Source organism: Delphinus delphis, chromosome 3 (assembly GCF_949987515.2).
Source record: "Delphinus delphis chromosome 3, mDelDel1.2, whole genome shotgun sequence".
NCBI lineage: Eukaryota > Metazoa > Chordata > Mammalia > Artiodactyla > Delphinidae > Delphinus > Delphinus delphis.
The window spans coordinates 84,518,834-84,542,535 of NC_082685.1; the positions used below are offsets into that span (position 1 = coordinate 84,518,834).

The 23,702-nt window shown below is 34.1% G+C and overlaps 1 protein-coding gene across 8 annotated transcripts in view; it reads right to left on the minus strand.

The window, feature by feature from the left end:
- The window catches only part of FER (FER tyrosine kinase), a 468,208-nt gene that overhangs the window by 214,530 nt on the left and 229,976 nt on the right, over positions 1-23,702 (minus strand). For 7 of the 8 annotated variants that reach the window (XM_069540596.1, XM_069540595.1, XM_060009048.1 and 4 more), the window contains one exon: positions 14,969-15,091. The exons of the other annotated variant lie outside the window; for it this stretch is intronic. In XM_069540596.1, the coding sequence (XP_069396697.1) occupies positions 14,969-15,091 (123 nt within the window). The remainder of the gene's footprint in view (positions 1-14,968; positions 15,092-23,702) is intronic. 8 annotated transcript variants of the gene reach the window in all.

The window sequence follows — 23,702 nt, forward strand, 5'->3', positions numbered from 1 at the left end:
TATTTTCGTTTTGGATGATCTGTCCATGGGTGAAAGTGGGGTGTTTAAGTCCCCTACTATGAATGTGTTACTGTCGATTTCCCCTTTTATGGCTGTTAGTATTTGCCTTATGTACTGAGGTGTTCCTATGTTGGGTGCATAAATATTTACAATTGTTATATCTTCTTCTTGTATCGATCCATTGATCATTATGTAGTGTCCTTCTTTGTCTCTTCTAATAGTCTTTATTTTAAAATGTTTTGTCTGATATGAGAATTGCTACTCCAGCTTTCTTTTGGTTTCCATTTGCATGGAATATCTTTTTCCATCCCCTTACTTTCAGTCTGTATGTGTCTCTAGGTCTGAAGTGGGTCTCTTGTAGACAGCATATATATGGGTCTTGTTTTTGTATCCATTCAGCCAATCTGTGTCTTTCGGTGGGAGCATTTAGTCCATTTACATTTTAGGTAATTATCGATATGTATGTTCCTATTCCCATTTTCTTAATTGTTTTGGGTTCGTTATTGTAGGTCTTTTCCTTCTCTTGTGTTTCTTGTCTAGAGAAGTTCCTTTAGCATTTGTTGTAAAGCTGGTTTGGTGGTGCTGAACTCTCTCAGCTTTTGCTTGTCTGTAAAGGTTTTAATTTCTCCATCAACTCTGAATGAGATCCTTGCTGGGTAGAGTAATCGTGTTTGCAGATTTTTCTCCTTCATCACTTTAAATATGTCCAACCAGTCTCTTCTGGCTTGCAGAGTTTCTGCTGAAAGATCAGCTGTTAACTTTATGGGGATTCCCTTGTGTGTTATTTGTTGTTTTTCCCTTGCTGCTTTTAATGTTTTCTTTGTATTTAATTTTCGACAGCTTGATTAATATGTGTCTTGGCATATTTCTCCTTGGATTTATCCTGTATGGGACTCTCTGTGCTTCCTGGACTTGATTAACTATTTCCTTTCCTATATTAGGGAAGTTTTCAACTATAATCTCTTCAAATATTTTCTCAGTCCCTTTCTTTTACTCTTCTTCTTCTGGAACCCCTATAATTCGAATGTTGGTGCATTTAATGTTGTCCCAGAGGTCTCTGAGAGTGTCCTCAGTTCTTTTCATTCTTTTTTATTTATCCTGCTCTGCAGTAGTTATTTCCACTATTTTATCTTCCAGATCACTTATCCGTTCTTCTGCCTCAGTTATTCTGCTATTGATCCCTTCTAGAGTATTTTTAATTTCATTTATTGTGTTGTTCATTGTTGCTTGTTTCATCTTTAGTTCTTCTAGGTCCTCGTTAAATGTTTCTTGCATTTTGTCTATTCTATTTCCAAGATTTTGGATCATCTTTACTATCATTATTCTGGATTCTTTTTCAGGTAGACTGCCTATTTCCTCTTCATTTGTTAGGTCTGGTGGGTTTTTATCTTGGTCCTTCAACTGATGTGTGTTTTTGTGTTTTCTCATTTTGCTTATCTTACTGTGTTTGGGGTCTCCTTTTTGCAGGCTGCAGGTTCGTAGTTCCCATTGTTTTTGGTGTCTGTCCCCAGTGGCTAAAGTTGGTTCAGTGGGTTGTATAGGCTTCCTGGTGGAGGGGACTAGTGCCTGTGTTCTGGTGGATGAGGCTGGATCTTGTGTTTCTGGTGGGCAGTTCCACGTCTGGTGGTGTGTTCTGGGGTGTCTGTGGACTTATTATGATTTTAGGCAGCCTCTCTGCTAATGGGTGGGGTTGTGTTCCTGTCTTGCTTGTAGTTTGGCATAGGGTGTCCAGCACTGTAGCTTGCTGGTCGTTGAGTGAAGCTGGGTGCTGGTGTTGAGATGGAGATTTCTGGGAGTTTTTGCCATTTGATATTATGTGGAGCTGGGAGGTCTCTTGTGGACCAGTGTCCTGAAGTTGGCTCTCCCATCTCAGAGGCACAGCACTGACTCCTGGCTGCAGCACCAAGAGTCTTTCATCCACATGGCTCAGAATAAAAGGGAGAAAAAGTAGAAAGAAAGAAGGAAAGAAAGAAAGAAAGAAAGAAAGAGAGAGAAAGGCAGGGAGGGAGGGAGCAAGAAAGGAAGAAAAAAAAGGAGGGAGAGAGGGATGGAGGGAGGGAGGAAGGACGGAGGAAAGGAGGGAAAGAAAAAAAGAAGATAAAATAAAATAAAGTAAGACAAAATAAAATAAAGTTATTAAAATAAAAAATAATTATTGAGAAAAAAAAATTTTTTAAAGAAAAAAAAAAATGGACAGATAGAACCATAGGACAAATGGTGGAAGCAAAGCTATACAGACAAAATCTCACACAGAAGCATACACATACACACTCACAAAAAGAGGAGAAGGGGAAAAAATAAATCTTGCTCTCAAATTCCACCTCCTCAATTTGGGATGATTTGTTGTCTATTCATGTATTCCACAGATGCAGGGTACATCAAGTTGATTGTGGAGCTTTAATCCGCTGCTTCTGAGGCTGCTGGGAGAGATTTCCCTTTCTCTTTTGTGTTCGCACAACTCCCGGGGTTCAGCTTTGGATTTAGCCCCAGCTCTGCATGTAGGTCACCAGAGGACGTCTATTCTTCGCTCAGACAGGATGGGGTTAAAGGAGCAGCTGCTTCGGGGACCCTGGCTCACTCAGGCCGGGGGGAGGGAGAGGTACGGAGCGCGGGGCGAGCCTGCGGCGGCAGAGGCCGGCCTGACGTTGCACCAGCCTGAGGCACACCATGCATTCTCCCAGGGAAGTTGTCCCTGGATCCCGGGACCCTGGCAGTGGCGGGCTGCACAGGCTCCCCGGAAGGGGGGTGTGGATAGTGACCTGTGCTTGCACACAGGCTTCTTGGTGGCAGCAGCAGCAGCCTTAGCGTCTCATGCCTGTCTTTGGGGTCCACACTTTTAGCTGCGGCTCGCACCCGTCTCTGGAGCTCCTTTAAGCAGCGCTCTTAATCCCCTCTCCTAGCGCACCAGGAAACAGAGAGAAGAAAAAGTCTCTTGCCTCTTTGGCAGGTCCAGACTTTTCCCCGGACTCCCTCCCGGCTAGCCGTGGCACACTAACCCCCTGCAGGCTGTGTTCACGCCACCAACCCCAGTGCTCTCCCGGCGCTCCGACCAAAGCCCGAGCCTCAGCTCCCAGCCCCGCCCTCCCCGGCAGGTGAGCAGACAAGGCTCTCAGGCTGGTGAGTGCCGGTCAGCACCGATCCTCTGTGCGGGAATCGCCTTGCCTTGCCCTCCGCACCCCTGTTGCTGTGCTCTCCTCTGCGGCTCCGAAGCTTCCCCCCTCCGCCACCCGCAGTCTCCGCCCGCGAAGGGGCTTCCTAGTGTGTGGAAACCTTTCCTCCTTCACAGCTCCCTCCCACCAGTGCAGGTTCCGTCCCTATTCTTTTGTCTCTGTTTATTCTTTTTTCTTTTGCCCTACCCAGGTACGTGGGGACTTTCTTGTCTTTTGGGAGGTCTGAGGTCTTCTGCCAGCATTCAGTAGGTGTTCTGTAGGAGTTGTTCCATGTGTAGATGTATTTCTGGTGTATCTGTGGGGAGGAAGGTGATCTCCGCGTCTTACTCTTCTGCCATCTTCCCCTCGTGTCCTCGAGGTTCTATATTTTTATATATGCATTCCAAAGGAACAGAAAAAGGAAAGCGAAAAAAAAAAGAGGCAAGGAAGGGCTAAATTGGGCAGATGAACAAGGATCCAATTAGGGAAAATCCTGAATGGACTAATAACCTTGCATTGATTCACAAAAGCAATTTATTGGAGTATTTATTGGAGTATAATTGCTTTACATTGTTGTGTTAGCTGCTGCTGAATAACAAAGTGAATCAGCTATATGTATACTTATATCCTCATATCCCCTCCCTCTTGCGTTTCCCTCCCACCCTCCCTATCCCACCCCTCTAGGTGGTCACAAAGCACTGAGCTGATCTTCCTGTGCTATGCGGCTGCTTCCCATTAGCTATCTATTTTACATTAGGTAGTGTATATATGTCAATGCCACTCTCTCACTTCATCCCAGCTTACCCTTCCCCCTCCCCATGTCCTCAAGTCCATTCTCTACATCTGAATCTTTATTCCTGTCCTGCCCCTAGGTTCTTAAGAACCTTTTTTTTTTTTTTTAAGATTCCGTATATATGTGTCAGCATACGGTATTTGTTTTTCTCTTTCTGACTTCACTCTGTATGACAGACTCTAAGTCCATCTACTATGCTCTGTCAGACCCTTTACCCATAAACCCTCAGTCATCCTTCACAATTCTTGGAAGGCTTACCTTGAACCATCAAGGTAAGATGCCTTTCTTATGTCCTCTAAAAGACCATATTTCCTCTAGAATAGGATTTATCACCTCAATCAGTACCTAATATAATTTCTATTATAAAATAGGCACTCAATACATATTTACTGAATGCTAATTAAAGAGACAGAGGCACGCTTAAAACCTGTGAATTCCTAGAAAATTCTGACCTATTTACTTCAGATGAACACTGATGACCTTCCAGAAACCCTACATTCAAGATTGCAAGGAGTGTTTTATAAGTTATTCCTAGAGAAGACTTTAAAAACTCTGTTGACTCTCTCACCATTCAGTGTTATAGACAGTAAAGAATGATTCTCATGGTCTCCAACTGAAGTGATTGGATTCCAAGGGCAAAAAAAAGATACAGATTTATTATTTAAAAGAGATCATAGCACTACTAGAAAGTATAAATAAAATCATACCTCTTGAGTTCAGCATTACAAAATATTTCTAATAATAAAACCATAAAACAGTAAGGGCCAAGATTTGAACATGAATGTCTTCATGTTCAGAAGAAATTATAACAGATCTTTGTCGCTCTTGAGTCTATTTCTCATTAAATAGTTATCAATCAAGATCCAAGGATGTCCACGAGATTATAATTTCCTATTATGGGTATTTCTGTTATTAGACTTTATTTTTTGGTGTAATTTTAATGCATGCCAGTTGTTATATAAATAACAGAAATAAAACCTTAAAGTTTCATTTTCTCTAAGGCTTATATATGAATGAGGCTTTTCATTTTAAAAAATCACTTGAAGATATCTTTTTAATGTCCTTGGTCTTTCTAATTTAAATCCTATTATTTCAGTGTCATTAGAATTCTTAGCATGCATATTTAGTCTCTGTAAAGTAGGATGTGGGACAAATCTTCTGTGGCACAATTAAATTGTCCCCCTCAAGGGCAACATAGTAGAAGGTGAGCACTAATTTAGTTAATATGGTAAAGAAAGATAAATGGTTCTTTTAAAAAGTGAAAACAAGCACTGCCAATTCTTGTATTTCATTTTCACTTTTGAAGTGGGTTAAAACAGGACAATAATTTGCATACAAGAACTATTAAATATTACATAAGATTGCTTCACCATTTAAAAGTTAATATCAGAGAGAAATCTCAACAAGTTGTCAAATGAATTTTATGGAACCAATCATAGTTCATAGTAGTATAAAATACTTATAAACTGAATACGAGAGCATCAGAAATATTTCCTATCTGTACTTAAAAGTATTTATGAAGTTTGCAAGAGCAACATAACTACATGAAAATGTAACTTCTAATATAAATCAATAAAAGAAGGAAATGAAAATACGAGAAAAAACCTATTATACTAAAAGAACTGAAATGGAGTGTGTCATTTCCAAAGAGATCTCATTCATAAATCTAAACCATGCTCTACTTTGGAAACAGTAAAAGTTAACATTTTTATATAATTCTAAAAACAGAGTATTAAGATCTTTAAGTTATAAATTGTTTTCAAATATTATATCAAGCATTTATTAAATATCCAGATTTTCTAAAAAATAATGACAGATACTTAGTGAATTACACATTATACACTGTGAGATACATAAAGAATGAGTAAAACTATTCTTCTTGCTCTCAAGGAGCTTATCGAATGGGGATGTCAAACTACAAAATGAACAATAACAGCAGACAATAAAGTAAGTACCCTAATTACTGCAAAGTTAGATGTGAGCCCAGAGGAAGCGGATGTTTTTTATGGAATACTCCATGAACATCTATATTAAAGTTGACCATAATAAAATGGAAATTACACATCATCATCAGAGGTTTTCTACCTCAGAAGTTTTTGTGGGCTACAGGCTGTAGAGGCAGAGATAGGAGAGTAGTAATAAGGATAAGAGGTTGTGTGACTTATGAGACTAAACCAGCATGGAAGCAACAGGTCCCTCTTCTCTCTCTGCCATATTCTACTTCTTATCAATTCACCTCACTCACTCCTTACCTCTCATGTGTCCCTCCTATTCTACTGACCACTTCTCTCCTGGCTTGAATTATACAAGAATCAACATTAAGAACACTCTGTTAGAATGCCTTTGTCTTTTAGTTGGTAGAGACTTATGTTGTTTTCCAGATCTCACTAACTTAAATCCATTGTACTCTGGGGTTTTTAGAACATCAAATATGTTCTCAATGTCTAAGTTCAAGATTTGGAAAGTAAGACAGTAAAAGAGATGGTAAACCTCCATTAAATTATCCAGTAAAGGTAATTTATAAAATTTAAAAACTCAATTATTGGCAACATATTGTGGACTTTTTATTTCCCATAAGGGCAATATGAATGAAAATAACACTTCAACAAAACCTCATTCCATGTTAAGGTTTTTTCACTCTGTGTGAAAAACTTAGCTAAATATTAAATTGTTCAGGTATATAATTGAGAGAGATTTGTAAATGTCATAGGTGTAATCTTTCGGTTAAACTTTTGATCTCCTGTTTAAACTTTTTACTGTATTTAATGCTAATTTTATTACTATTTTGATCATAAATCTGGATCCTAGAATTTTACTATTCTGTTCAGCAAAAATTGAAAGTAGACAAAAAATTCCAATGCAGAATGTTCTTCATTAAGTTGTATAAAATACAACTTAATATTATGCCCTTGGCTATTATTAAAGGACACTAAAAGCAACAACCTATGAAATCTGTCCTTAAACCTTTGCAGAAATGTTGTTAAGGACACTGTTATATCTAAAATCCCAAGAGAGAAATTTCCTTTAGAAGTTATTGGTAGTAAAACTTCACTTTAAACAAATTAATAACCTTCCTCCTCTCTAATCATGAAAATAGTTCACTTTTTCTACAATGGCTTACAGCTAAATTTCAAGCTCAATGTGGAAATTATTATAGGTCTTTAGGAAACTGCATTTTGTATTTTATTTACTGTTGTTAAATTTTCACTATCAATTATTTTTCCATGGTATTGATAATTTGTTTCTATTTATATTTTAATATTATTCACTGAAATATAATTTGGATATGGCTACACAAGTTCTTTGTGAAACACTGTAAAATCAAAATTGATTTCTTTCTGTTTTTTAAATGTGCCGATAAATACCTTAAATTCTACAAGCAATTAAAAGGCTGGATAGGCTTCAGTAATTTAGTGAGGTATGAGCTATCACCAACTACACTTTAGATGTGCTTAGTTCACATCCAACCCTTGCCTGTAAACCTTCAATGAAATGGCATTTTCCATAGATAAATCCTAATCGTGGTAGTCAAGACTCTCAAAAATCTGGCTTTAAACTAAACTTTTCAGATTACTCATCTTTTAAACCATCTTCTTCTGTCAAGGGAACTGATCTTGCCTTCCTTAAAACAAGTCTCAGAATTTCCCAAGTTTTAGATTACTTCCTTACTATAAAGCCCAAATAATTTCCCTAGTCTTTCTGCCTATTCTCAAGACCTACTTCAAGTCTACCTTTCTCTATGAATCATTCCTAGGCCATATGCTTTTCTAAATTCACTTATCACTACTTTAAAAATCCTTTATATAAGTATTTTTCAAACTGAGGTTCATAAAATCAACTCTTTGGATGTAGACTTTAAAGAAATTATTAATAGAGTGCATCACATTAAGAAACATGAAAAGTTGTTTTGTAAAATTTGTCTCAGTTATAAACACACATACATACCAACGTTTCCAATTTTGTGTGTCCTGAGTCTCAATATAAAATGCAATTTCTTTCTATGCACTGTGGAAAAAAGTTTTAGAAACACTGCTTTACAGTGTTCTATTAAATATTATCATAAAATATGGTTTTAGAAAAATTTTAACATTACAAAAATAATACGTTCAATAAAAAAAAATTTAAACTACACTTAAGCCAAAAAAAAATACTTTTTTTAAATTTAACTTTTGAAGGGGTAATACACTCACAGTGTTTTTTAAAAGTGAAAAATACCAAATTTAGACTCTAAAAAGTTTCCCTTAATACCTCTATTGCCATTTCAACCTCCTCCCAAAACATGTAACCCCTGTTATACATCAACATCATTATTAGTTTGAGTATATAAAATTTCTTTATCATATAAAAGCAAATTCAGACATATAATCTTATACTCACATAAGTCTTATATAAAAGATAACATAATATATACTCTGTTTTTTAGCTTAATTCCTTTTATTAGCAATATATCTTGGAACTCTCTCCAACCAGTACATAGATGCTTTCTCATTTATGGTATTCCATTGGATGAGGTATCATAATTGATGTAACTAGACTCCTGTTAATGAACATTTAATTATTTCCAATCTTCTGATATTATAAACAATGCTGCAGTGAATAACCTTATACTGATATCATTTCATATATATACAAATATAACTAAAGGATAAATTGTAGAAGTGTTATTGTTATTGCTATTGTAGAAGTCAAAGGTATACATGTTTTATAATTTTTATAGATTCTGTCACATTGCCTTCTACAGAGGTTTTTCTAATTTATACCCCCATTGCCAAATTATCTAAGGGTCTTTATCTGCACATCTTTGCCAAGAAAGTGAATTATTAAACTGAGTTTATGCCAATCTGATAGGTAAAAAATTATCTCATTATAGCCTTAATTTTCCTTTATTCTACTGAGTAATGTAATCATGTCATATTTTAAAAGCCATTTGTATTTTTATTTTTTGAACTATCCACTCATGCCCATTGCCAATTTTGCTATTTGATTGTCTTTATTTTATTAATTTCTAGAGGTTCTTTATATATTAAAGAGATTATGGTATGTGCCCCTTGTGGTATGGGTTTTCATGAATAGATTAGCAAGTATTTTAATTTTCTGTTGATCTCTTAAAAAGCAATTATTATATATATTTTGTTTTCCCGTTTTCTAATTCATTTCTTTATGCTTTTACATTTGTTAGTTTCTTTCTTCTCCTTTCCTTTTATTTAACTGTGGATTTTTCTCCTAATTTTTTGAGTTGGATGCTTAACTCATTTATTTCATTCTTTTTGTTTTGTCCATGTTAAGCTTTTAAGGCTCTGAATTTTCCTCCAAGGGCAGTTTCATCTGCATCACTTAAGCTATATATAAAACTGTATTTTCCCCACACATGTCCTGCATTCATTGATGCAAGCAAGGAATATAGAAATCTAGGGTAAATTCCTCCCTTTCAACAGGTATTTTTGCTGGAGCTTGGTAAGATCTACAGCAACTTGGTTCTTTGATCACGTCTTTTCTTAACTTTGTGCTACACAACTTCTGCCCAATCTAAGTTGCTTTTGGCTACCTAAACATGTACTTTTAAGTCTGTGGATAATATACAGTTCCTAGTTTCATGAAAAATGCAGTTTATAGATTTTTAATTTTGTTGTTGTTGTTCTTTTGTTATTGTTCTATGGTCTCCAACAGGGAACAAGGAAATAATGTTAAGTTATGCAACCCTGTTCATACCAGAGATCCTCTTATATATTTTCTTGTATATTTCTATGTTTCCCAGCATCCATACATATATAGAAGATTTTGTAAATACTTTAAAATGATGAAATGATACACTTCAGGCAATGTTTGTGCAGTAAATACCAAATCCTATCTTTCAATCTGCATTAAAAAAAGGCCAATGACGTTTCTTTTAACCACTTGGGCACCATCTGCCTAATCCCGTCATCCTTCATCTATTTACAGGATGGATAAGAAGAATGTTCATATCTCCCAAAAAACTTGGCTCCTCAGACTAAAAATATTATGATATTTGAGAAAGTCTGAGGAAGACTTAAGCATGAAATACCTTTGAGAGATCACATAAGAAGAAACATTAGTGGTCTCCAAGGTCCATTAATTTTTTGAGACCAACATTGCTCCTCTTCACAATTATCTGCTGGTAAAGTTTGAGATAAAAAACTGAAAGTCAGTCTATGTATTTTATGTGCTATAACAAGGTTCTTTTATTTTATTAAATGGAACAAGCCTAAAATCCAAGTTTAATTTGACTTCCCAAACTATGCTAAATGAAGGCTAAACATTCAAGTATTTTCTGTATTTCCCTTAGCACAACATGCTATTATAGTTCTTGTTAGACTAAGTTTCATATGGGATGGGATCATAACTGTCAAGTTCACTGTTACATACTGCTAGAATACCGAAATACAGAAAACAATTGTTCTTGAACACTACTGATGTTACTAAGACTATAGATTAAAATTTATGCTAGCTGGGGTTGTAGTAAAAAGATGATGAACAGAACAGAATCATTTTCAGGTCACGACTCTGAAATTTACGAGAAATGTGGCTTAGGTTCATTACAACCTCCGAGTTTCCTCACCTAATAATGGGGATAATAATACTACTCAGTTCACAGTTGTTGAAAATATTTTTAAAATAATAGAAGTGGGGGCTTCCCTGGTGGCGCAGTGGTTGAGAGTCCGCCTGCCGATGCAGGGGACATGGGTTCGTGCCCCGGTCCGGGAAGATCCCACATGCCGCGGAGCGGCTGGGCCCGTGAGCCATGGCTGCTGAGCCTGCGCGTCCGGAGCCTGTGCTCCGCAACAGGAGAGGCCACAACAGTGAGAGGCCCGCGTACCGCAAAAAAAAAAAAAATAATAGAAGTGGAGTGTTATCAACAGACTATATACTCAATAAATGTATTTTTTTTCTTCTTTCACAATTTAAAGTCTTCCAAATTTGCCTTCTGTTCTGATATATTTGTCCTGTAAAAAAAGTTTTTAAACAGGAAAGTATATGGTATTTTACAGTTTCCAAAATCCACAGAGAAAATTTGACTTTTCCTGAGTTACATCCTTTTATAAAAAACAAGTCATCTGGTAAGTACTGGAAGAAGTAACTATATTACTCAAGTATAAAGTAAAATGAATAGTCTTTAAGTGATCTGAAACTTCAAGCTCTCCTCTCATAAACTGTTCTTTGTTTGCATGTGTTTGATCAAGAATGCTGTTATCAGGAACCTAATGACAAGTTAGTTTCAGTCACAGAAAGATTTACTCTCCTCGCAAAAATCTGTTTCTAATATTCTGGCATGCTATACCAAATTCTGATCAAAAAGCCACAATTACTTGATTTAAGCTGGCAGGCAAGTCATTTGTCTAAGGTTCAACTTAGCAGCTCACTCCTAACTTGCCTGAATTTAATCATGAACTTTAACTTCCATTCAGAAAGAAAAAAATGTTTTAAACAGCTAAATCTGAAGAAATATTAAACTTAACAAAGACAAATTTTCAAGGCAACATTTAAATGTTAAAGTTGAACTAGATGTCTTCCTTACCTATATCTTACAAAGTCCTATATTTTACCTAAAATCCCAGCTCTGTCACCTGATATTACTGTTTAATAATTTACCTTTTACAGAGACCTATATTTTGCTATGTTAAAGACTTTTTCAATTTGACATTTTATGGAATCAAAGACTCTTCTTTTCCCTTAAACCCGCATCCATGTTCCTTAAAATAAACATTTTTTTCTCTAAAGTCTAAAATCTAGACTCTACAATCTAGACAGATAATGGTTAAGAACATGGGCTCGAATCCCAGCTCTGCCTCTTAAGAGTTGTGTTATCTTGTGCAAGTCATTTACCATTTAAGCTTCAGTTCCTGATTTATAATTGAATGGGGTTAATAACAATACTTACTTCATAGGAATATATACAGTTAATGCATATAAAAAGCTTGGAAGTACCTGGCTTCTAGGAATTGGTCAGTAAATTAAATTCTTCAAAAAATATTTACTGAACACCTACTAGGGGCTAGCACTGTTCTAGGTACTGCAGATATAGTTGCACTGATTATTAAATGTAATTCTAGCTGTTATGGAACTTACATTTCTCTTGGGGGAAGACAGACAACTAAAAATACATAATACAATATAATGTCAGGTAAACATAACCATAACAAAGAGAAATTAAGAAGAGGGGAACATAAGGAGGTAAGGTGTTATTTCACACATGGTAGTCAGAAAAGGCCTCTCTGATGAAATGACATTTGAACAGAGACTAAACTAAATAAAGAACAGGCCCTGTGCATCCCAAAGTGTTTCCTAATTATAAAGATGATGATTATGAGTGATCAAAAACCCGTGTACAACATGACCTTCACTCCCATATCTTTACACAGGCTTTGGGAGGTAGTGTAGGAGAAATCAGCCAGTGGAGGGTGGGCATGAGTGGGTAGGGCACTCATTAGCTTTATTATCATGAGAAAGTTAAATACTTTCTCTAATTTAGATTGCGTAGTTTCCTGTACCTCTGGAGATAAGAAAGAGACTCCCTTGGCCACTGTGTCCTCTAGTTAGTCATATGATGTTATACATACATTCTCATGGGTAAGAGAGAAATAAATGGAAAGAGAGAAGTAAGTTACTATAAACAGAAATTATATTGAGACCAAAATAGCATTCTTTATGTAGGCTAAAATTGAAGTCTGGCAAGATGGAAATTAGATGTTTTACAGCACATTATATGGTCAAAGACATTAACGTCTTACAGAAATTAAATCAAGAAAGAGATTCCAGTTATAAGAGTACAAACGCTTCCCAAAGGAAGATACATAACAGATAATACCACCAAAAAAAAAAAAAATACCATCCATATCAATTTGTTCTCCACTCATAATTGAAAATTATCTACTTTCATAACCTCTGCTTTGTGATTTTCTTTTAAAAGAGTGATATGATTCTTTAAATCAAATGCATACCAATATTTACCACACACTGAGATAATTACTTGCATATTTCAAATATCAGTACTTTAGATCAGGTTAATAGCTAGATTAACTTCGAATTTCTACCTCATAAAACAATCATATGTAGCCCCTTAATCTTCTATAGCTTTCAGTTTAGTTATTTTCATAGATAGTGCTATAAAATGATGGGATATTCAGCTCCACAGCCAGTGCTGGGGGTTTGGGAGAAAGAGAATAATTGGCTATGTAACAGTCCAGAGAATCTACTCCATTTATCTAAGCTCATTTCATGGACAATTTTATATTATGAGGGATATAGCTTTATTTGCAATTATATGCTCCTACCCAAGCCCAGATGAGCATTTTTATGTGCCTCTTTTATGGCTTTGATCTCTCAGTTTAGACCTGGCTAAGCAAGGAGACAATGTAAATATTAGGTTGGCTTGTGAAATGAGACGTCACTATCTCTGAAAACTCAGGTGTATCTCATTAACCTAACGTGGTAAAAAGTATCTTCACTGCAGTGAACTTTACTTCATATTGGGATATACTGGAATTGAGTTCAAACTTTCACATGTACAATTAAGTATACAAAACTCCTGTCACTTAAAGTGCTGGAGGAAGGGCAGTGGTGAAGAGATGTCAAAGGACCCCCAGATTTATGGTTTGAGCAGCTAGGTATTTGGTGGTACCACTTATTAAAAAGGAAGAACAAATTTTGTACTTAAAAGTGATAAACTCAGTTTTAGGTGAAAAGTAGAAAATTTTTAGGTTTGGGAAAGATATATATCTGAGCTGGAAATATAAATTTGCAAGTCACTGATGTATTAATAGTAAATGAAGCCATGAGAACAGATGACCTTAACTAAAAAAAAGAACTCTTAGAATTCTGTAAAACAACAGCAGTTATTCGTTGATGAAAGAGAAAACATTAATAGACCTTTTTTTTTTTTTTTACTAGAGTTAAAATATGACAACCTGTTCCAGACTAAAGGAGAATTTTTATAGGGCTTTTTTTGCAATTGAACGTAAAAAAAAGTGACTGGAAAAATATGAACAAAGAATGAGCCCATCTCATAATTCTAGGAAATTATGCAAGAAGGACAATTCCTTAGCCACGGAATTAATATTTAGCAACTGACTGTTAAAATCTTCTGTGAGCAGAATGTTAAAACTCAGCCCCTCAATAAAGACTGACTAATATAATACAAGTACAACTATAGACACTATGTTCCAGACTAACAAAGGGAAATATAACAATTGTTTTTTAAGTTTTAAAAGTTTTTTTAAATTTTAGGTGAATTTGGATTATATACTAGCATTCTTGGGAATAACACTTGCTTCATATTAAAAGTCATCCCTAGATATGTAAACCTCAAGTCAGCAAATATTAACCTACCAGGTTTTATGACTTTCCTATTTCTACACTGTTCTTCACATGAGACGGCCCCCAAAGGAAAGGGACTTTTGTTGACCCCAACCCAATTCCTGGAACATTAAAAGTGCTCAGAAGTTAACCCAGCTCCATTGTTCCTCCCAGGCCAGGCTCCATATGTTTTACCTTAAAAACACAAACCTGCCTCATACTCATTCCCTACCTCGCAAATCTCTTAAAGCTCATGAAAGCAATCTGTTCTATGATATATCTTAGAGGTAAAAATGACCTAGAACAATCTCTCGCCCAGCTACCTGGTTGTACATAGTGAAGTTATGATTTACTGGCTTTGTGAAGAGTAGTGTAGTTTTAAAAAATTCCAGTGTCTTATAATATATTGTAACCTTAACACCCCAAATTGAAATTCTAATTTACTCTTGATTGCTGGACATTTTCTTTGACTTCTACATCTCAGAATCTTTTATAAACTGAGCCTTTAAAGTCTGAACCTTATAGTGTGAAGGAAGGCCTCCAGTCTTTCAAGAAAAACTGGGAAGGAAAAAGAAAAAAAACAGGCCATTTGCAAACACTGAATAAAAAGGTAACCCATCTCCCATCTTAATAAAACCAAGGAAATTCCATGTTTTGACTGTGGGGAATAACTCACAAAGCAGTCTCAAAAAAAAAGGTGAATATATGCACCTACCTTAGGAATAGGATTCAGCAGAACTACACCTGATTTCTTAGTGATGACCTGTTTTGTTGTATAGTGATGGTCTATAAGTTGAGGGATATTTGAAAACCCAGTGCCTTCAAAACGATACATGTTCTGGAGAAAGGACAATAAAGTAGAATAAATATGAAGACATTGCTTCAGCAACATTACGTTCATCAATAAAGTTCCATTTAAGAAAAACTATTATTGCACAACAATGTGAAGATACTGAACACTACTGAACTATTATACACTTAAAAATGGTTACGATGGTAAAAATAAAAAAATTCCAACATGCTAAAAAAATTTACCTTTGCATCAAGAAATTAATTTTCATGATGAATAAATATAATACAGATTACTAAAAAATAAAAAAGACGAAAAAGAAAAATTTACAGACCTGGAATGCATTTTGCTAAAATAATAACCAAAGGAAATAAAGCATGGGATACATTTAAGTTAAGGAACAAGAAATATGTGTATATATGTTTGCTTATATGTTCCATTTGATAAAATTTTCAAGATAAAAAATAATGTCAAAAGGTTGAGGAAGTATATCCAATATAATAATAATTATTTTAAGGATACCTCTGATGATCATTTATTTCCCTTTTATCAATACAGTATTGATTGGTTTTTCTACACTGGGGTTATTCATGTATTATTCTTTCACCAAAACCACACAGTCATTCACATTCACTTATATTTGATAAAGAAATAAAATGCTGCAGACACAAAACTGCATATATCAGCATAGACAAATCGTAGCACTTTTTGATTTCAAAACATCAAGTTAGTAACATTTTGCCAAACTCTGTCAAGACCCCTTTTCTCTGTCTTCATATTTCAAACAGGCATGTAGGTCAGTAATCATAGGGATGAATTGATGGTAATAAGTTTAGCAAAGAAAAAATATCTTATTGGGCCTGTTTTTCAATGCAAAAAGTGTTACAATACAGTGTGATGTAATAAAGGCTTCCATTTGATTGTTCACAAAGAATTCACCTGTATATATACGGGTGATGTGTACAAATACAGATACAAACATGCTCCATTTTAAGAAAACTCTATGCTAAGAATAAGAAATTTCAAAACTCTCTAAATTTGGATACTATTTACATTACTGGAAGATTATTTTCCCAGTTAAAGGATAAAAAAACACGAACTTCCTTTTCCATAATATAAAATTAGATTCAATTTATCAGAATCTAATTTATATACAGCTTTGTAAATGAATATTTTCGTTTCATCAAGTGAGGAACAAACATGCGTTAGCTTATTTTAACACTTAACTATATAGTTCAACTCAAGGCAGTTTGTGTTAAGGGTCAATTCAAGGCAGTTGTTAATAAACTGACTAAATAATTGTTGCATACAACAGCCAGACCTATGATATATTAGTAAAGATATTTAAGAATATTTCACACTAAGGACAGTAGTCTATTACTAGATGTGCAATGCACTGAGCAATTTCTCTCAATGCCTCAGTTTATTTCAAAACAGAAATATTATTTGGACATCCTCACACAAAAAGTGTGAGGCCTGAACAAGTATTAACATGCAAATCACTGCTTAGTATACAGTACACACTCAATTATTAAGTCATCATACAAATAATAAACCTTGGATTACAAAAATAATTCCAAATCTGGATATATGATAAGAAACATTTTCAAAGGACACTTAAAAGTGTAAATTACATGTTCTCAAGGAATAATGATTATCTGTAAATAACCAAATATCCTAGAAGGCATTCTTATATGAAAATAAGACATGAAGAAAGGTAAAATGTTATAGATGTGTAACATGTAATAATAACAGTAATATCTGAACCAAATATATGGTCTTGTATACTTGAAAGTTCCTGAGAGTAGATATTAAACATTCCCACACACACACAAAAAAAGAGTTAATTATGTGGGATGATGGTTGTGTTAATTACCTTGATCTTGGCAATCATTCTACAATGTGTACCAAATCATCATGTTGTACACTTTACATATATACAAAGTATATGTATAACCATATACATATGGTTATATGTATATGTATATATGTATATGTACACTTTACATATATACAATTATATTTGCTTATTATTATATATTATTCCTCAATGATGTGTGTGTGTGTGTGTGTGTGTATATATGTATGTGTGTATATATATACACAAACACACATACGCACACACACACACAGTTTCTCCCTCTGTCTTTCTTCAGTCTCTTAGTAAAGAGCCAGGAAATCCTGTTATAACAGACCATTCCATTATTTCGCACAAAATTTTTACCTCCCTCAGAATAAAAGCCTAAGTCTTTACCATGGTCGTTAGGGCCCTCTAATCTGTCCTCTATCATCTCTGTCACCTCATCTCTTACCAAATCCCCCATCCCCCCTCAGTCCCCTCCAGCCACACTCATTTTCTTCTTGTTTTATAAACACACTACACACATTCCCTCCTCAGGGAGTTTACACTTGCTGCTTGAAATAGTTCCTTGGATGGCCGTTTGGGTAATGGCTCCCTTACTTCCTTCTAGTCTTTCATCAAATGTCACCTTTTCAGTGAGGTCTACTCAGGCCATCCAATATCCATTTTCTCACCCCAGCTAAACTTCTTACCTCCTTTTCCTTACTAAATTTTTCTCCTTAGAATTTATCACTATCTAACATCACATATATTTTACTTATGTATCTTGTTTATTGCCTATCTCCTCCTCTAGAATATAAGCTCATGAGATGATAAATTTTTATCTTTGTTTTGTTCATCTGAGTATCCCTCTGGTCAAGAACAGTGCCTGGCATATATTGCCTGGATAAATAAAAGTGTGTGAAATAAATGAAATGCAATGCATATAAAATGACTATAAAGTTAAAGTAAGACAACTTAACATAGAAAGGAATACTGGAAAGTTCACACGCTCACACAAACTCAAGATGCCCCTGTAGAATGTTTAATAAAAAGTAATGAGATGAAGTTCACACAGAATGAAATTTTAAAGTCAGCCATTAGTGTCATAAAGCCTTATATAAATTTCTAATATACCTCTTATAACTAGAGAAATAGAGAATAAAATAATAGGAATTTTCAGTTTCCCTTTCTTAAGAACATATCTAGTTTTTAATCTAAAGGTAGTTTTCTGCCATTGACACAGTAATCATGATGAACTAATACAGTGAGTAATACAAGCAGCAGTACTTCCTTCATGGGCTAAAATGAGAAACTGATTCCTAGCAAGTATTTGTTTAAAACAATTCCTCTGACATCAGTGAAGTTCTGAGTCCTAAAACAGTGCAAAACCAATTAATTCACTTCCTTAAAGATGAAGATAATGTAATGAATCTAAAAATGATGCTATGGCTGTTTGCTTATAAAGTTCACCTAAGCAACTAAGGTCAAGAATAATACATTCACGGAACCCTCATGCACTGCTGGTGGGAATGTAAATTGGTGCAGCCACTATGGAAAAAAGTTTGGAGTTTCCTCAAAAAACTAAAAAGAGAACTACCATATGATGCAGTAATTCAACTTCTTGGTATTTTTCTGAAGAAAATAAAAACAGTAATTAGAAAAGATACATGCACCCCTATGTTTACTACAGCATTATTTACAATAACCAAGGTATGGAAGAGACCTAAGTGTCCATCAATAGATGAATGGATAAAGAAGAATGCATAAAAAACAAGATACACACACACACACAATGCAATATTACTCAGCCATAAAAAAGAATGAAACCTTGCCATTTGTGACAACATGGATGGATTTAGAGGGTATCATGCTAAGTGAAATAAGTCAGAGAAAGATAAATATTATATGTGGAATCTAAAAGACAAAACAAACAAGCATAACAAAATAGAAACAGACTCATAGATACAGGGAAGAAATTGGTGGTTGCCAGAGGGGAAGAGGGTAGAGGGATGAAAGAAATAGGTAAGGGAGATTAAGAGGTACATATTTCTAGCTAAACAACAAATAAGTCATGAGGATGTATTGTACAGGATAGGGAATATAGTCAATAATATTGTAATAACTTTGTATAGTGACAGATGGTAACGACTTACGGTGATCATTTTGTAGTGTACACAAATATCAAATTACTATGATGTACACCTGGAACAAAGGTAATATTAGAAGTCAACTGTACTACAATTAAAAATAAAAAAAGAATACATTCACCAAAAATGTTGAGGACTTGTTTCTTGATACATTCAAAATTCTGAATATTACATTTGACTTTGTACAAATCTGTGTAAATTTCTTATAGTTCAGATGACCTGAGGTTGGGTTCACATATAGAGAATTCTTTTTACATTTTCTCTACATGGCTTTACTAATAATGTGACAGAGAGAATCCACATTAACTTTCAAATAAGAGATTTCTCTTTGGAGCTACTAATGACCTCTTATGTGAATTCCAAAAGAAGCAATAAAAAATAGTAGTAAGAAATAAATTTCTACAAATTCCTACGAAGATCATTTTGTTGATAGTCATTTGTATTACATTTAGAAAAAACATGTAATATATCATTAAAAAATAAGAAGTATAAATAAAAAATATGTTAAGAATCAATCTTTGTAAAATAAGAATTACATAGTTGCACACAATTAAAATATATTTTTAAGATCTCAAAGAATATACAGTGAGCCCGCAAGGGGGTATTAACTGTGAAGCACATGTTCCGTGATACATATTTCTGAATTTTTACTAAGAGTATGCAATATTTTTGTTTTTAAAACATTCACTATATCTAGAATTCATTCCTGATTTATCACTGTGCTACTTAAGAATCAATCATGCATATAGATGAAAAACAATAAAAAGTAGAATCAGATTTTGTTGCTACACATATTTCCAGAGGACTATTATTATGCAAGGAAGTCAGACAGAACAGAATAACCACACAAAAATGAGAAGGGGATTCAATGAATGTGTAATTTGAAATATTATATCTGAGTAGATCTGAGTAGTAGTAGTAGTAGATCTGAGAAGATCTCCTGAGAAACCATCAAGGATAAGCACGCATAAGAAAAAAAATAAAAAGGAAAGAGGGAAAATCATTTCTGAAAGAGGCCAAGATGAATAAGTTGAATAAAAACAAAAGGCTAGAACACTCCTTTTTTGGGTAATACCCAACAATAAAAATGTAAAACATAAATTTTAGCTTTCTCAAATAAAAAAAGCACACTGACTAGTTATATTACTAGTTAAATCAGTAAACAGGAAGGATTGTTGGGGAATCTGAGGAATAAAATTAGTAACATTTTGGTAAGGCTTTTCCTAGTTAACTTTCATTCATTCTTCAGATGTTGTCTCAAACGTAATTTCCTTAAGTTTTCCAGTTAAAAGTGTTCATAGCACTGTGTATCTTTACAGCACTTAATAAAGTTTATAATTACATATATTGCGTGTGATTTACGAATGACCATGAGCCTCCCCACTAGACTGTAAGCTCCACCATTATATCTCTGGGTCTTAAAAGTACTCACTCAATTAGTATTTCCTGGAAACTAATTAATAAGGATTTGGAATGGCTTTGCTTTATTGTTAAGAAGGAAGTCTCCTAGGTCCCTAATTGTGTGTCTGGGGCACAGAAAATGATATCTTATCCTGATTTCATTTTGACTTCAAGGAACGTATTGCCTTCTCTTGAATCTTTGAATGGCTGGAGTAAAACAGTTAAAATAATCTTAACTGTACAAGGATAAGAACACAAACTTGGAATTGTCATACAAACAAGTTTTGGGTCTGTATATACTTTCACTTAGTCTTTCTTAAGATCCACAGTATGAATTTAAAAGGTAGTTCAAAGAGCCTAGAGATTGTGGCAAAAAAAACAAAGTAAACCTGTCTGGTACATTCAGAGACTACATCCATCACTTTAAAGTGAAACTCAGCACATGATACACATCCAATAGATATCTGTTGAATGAACTGATGATACAATACACTGAGCTACCCAATTTCACATAGTAACTACTCACAGCCTCCACTTCTGTGCTACTTTTGTTTTATTGGCCCGTATCCCTGGACTCTATAGAATACTTGCTCAATTAGTATTTTTTGATTGAAATGAATGAATAAAAAAGGATGATATGCCATTACGTAGAGGATGTTCCCCCAGGTTTTATTTTAAAATATTTACTATGTTGTGATTTTTAAATTCATCACCAGATGTTAATTCAAATGTCTGGCTCAATTATCCTTAAATTTGCATCTTTAATGTTTCTCTGTTCATGAATTGTACTAATGTCTCACCTAGCAGGTCTTAAGCTCACCGAGCAGTAGGCCATACATTTTCAGTTTCACCTCCCTACACTGCATAACATGATACTCTGCCAAAATGTGTTTTTAGCAAATATGTGTCAGATAAATAAAATTAGAGAAATATGAATTGGTATTTTCCTATTAATAATAGCACAAAAAGTTTTTTTCTGAAGTACTTTGTTTTATCACTTCTTTTTGTTTACCTTATACAAAAGCAAGGATTTGATTATATATCAACTTATCAAATGAAACAATGCTATTTGAATCTCTATGAAAATCTGTCAATATTTATGGCAAAAGATAAACAGTTTTAGGTACAAACTCTAACTATGGCTTTACATCAAGCACCATAAACAGGTTAGTAACTATGGAATAAGTCAGTAAATAACACTAGAATTACACTGAGATTCAGACACTTAGCTATGCTTAATATATCTGGCTTTATGAAATTAATGTAATTAGTGTCCAATAAAAAGTACAGTTCTCCTTGCTTGAACTAGCTAAAACACCAGATATTCTCTGCTAGAGTAGTAAAAAATGTAAAAATCTGAAGTATCTGCATCCATCTTGATCAGTCATAATGTTCACAGCATGCAGAGTTTCACACCATGTTAAAAAAAATAACTGTGATATGCATACAAAAATAAAGCTTCAATACAACTGCCGAACTAGACTCTAGTTGACAGAGATAATGTTGCTAAAAATAACGTTATTTGTGATCAATGAATATCTCAAACTTAAATATATAAATTCTAAAATAATACTTTCATTACTATTTAAATTTCACAAATAAATCTCAATAGGAACCAGAAAGAAAATTTTTAAGTTAACTTTTCCAATTACACTGATATTTCATACAAAGTACATTTGTATGTTTTTCCAAATAAAGTGTTCAAACAATGGTAAAAATGCCTAATGATCTGCATAGCACTTCACACATTACAAAGAATATATTCACTGTTTGACTCTCACAATCAGTGTATCAGCTATTACCCCCAATTACTTCCTAAACCAGAGCTTGTAAAGTACATACCTGGGCCTGAAACCCAAGTTTTCATTGATTACTATGTGACTTTTTTTCCACAAAATTCTATATTTCTTTATGTCTTCCTCACTGAGGACACCTGACCCCACATTTATGTACAGCTTTTATAATCTACTAATGGATTATAAATTCATTGATTGGAATATAATAGGCAATCATTAAATATCTGGTAATGACTTCCCCCATTTATAAACCCCTTCCAGACAACAGGTATATGAGGAAGGAAATGGGATAATTTTAGACCAAGTAAGATTCACCTCCACAAGAAGAAAAACAATTAAAATTTCCCCAAACAGTCGATTTCACCTTAAAACTCTTATTTTTCAACTGATTGAAGAACTCAACATTATATAATGAGGGCAAATTAAATAAAATTAGGCAGTGGAAAACCTGAGGCATTTACAGAAATACAAGTACTCTCTTCTATAAAAGAGATCTTTGCAAAATTTCAATGACAGAGGAAGCCGAATAAAATCTTTAAATGTGAACTTGTAACAATATCTTATTTTTAGAATATATTATGCTGTTCACTTTAGTTACTTAAAACAAAATGGCAATGTTAAAGACAAGTGATAATTTGCAAGTGGACCCTTTCCATTTTGTTTCTAAAAGTACTAAGTTAAATTCCTACAGTTATATTTTAAACTATAAGAGGTAATAAGGGAAATATTTCAGTCTTATTTAATGTATGACATATTTCAAAGAGTAACTTTTAGAGCTTAGAAAATAGAAGGAAACATTCATATAAGTTGTAGTTTATAGTTTACCTACCATCTTTCCTTCTACAATTCTCATACCATTTTATAAATATTGTCAACATGGTCACTGGTTGTAATAAGGAAGGTTATCTACATCCATAATTTAAAGGCACATACAAATTTAAAGAAAGTAAGGGATGACATACTATTAGAAACAGGTTGGATGTATAAGAGTAGGCAAATATAATTATCAAGTTGAAGTCTGAATACTATGCAAAATTAACAAGTAGTATGAAAATTATAATATATACTTTAATATACTTATTTTAACCCATCTGAACAGCATCTATTTTCATTTAAATATAATCCCTAGATGTGACTATACTAAATGCAACTTTTAAATGGTTACTTTTATGGTATGTGAATTTTACCTCAGAATTATATCTATATAGTAGATAGATAATATAATATGCAATATATATTATCACTAGAACTTATATATATGTGAACTATATATGAACTTGAACATATATGTTCCTAAAACCCTCTGAAGTTCATGTAATGATAATGGTTCAATCTTCTTGTACGGTACTTAGCATCACTATAGTGCCTGGACATAAACTGAAATCCTACAGACAGCCAGCTTGAAAATGCATGCCATTTGATATGATGGGGTAAAAAATGACAAATAGAGGCATCAATTCCTTCCTATGACA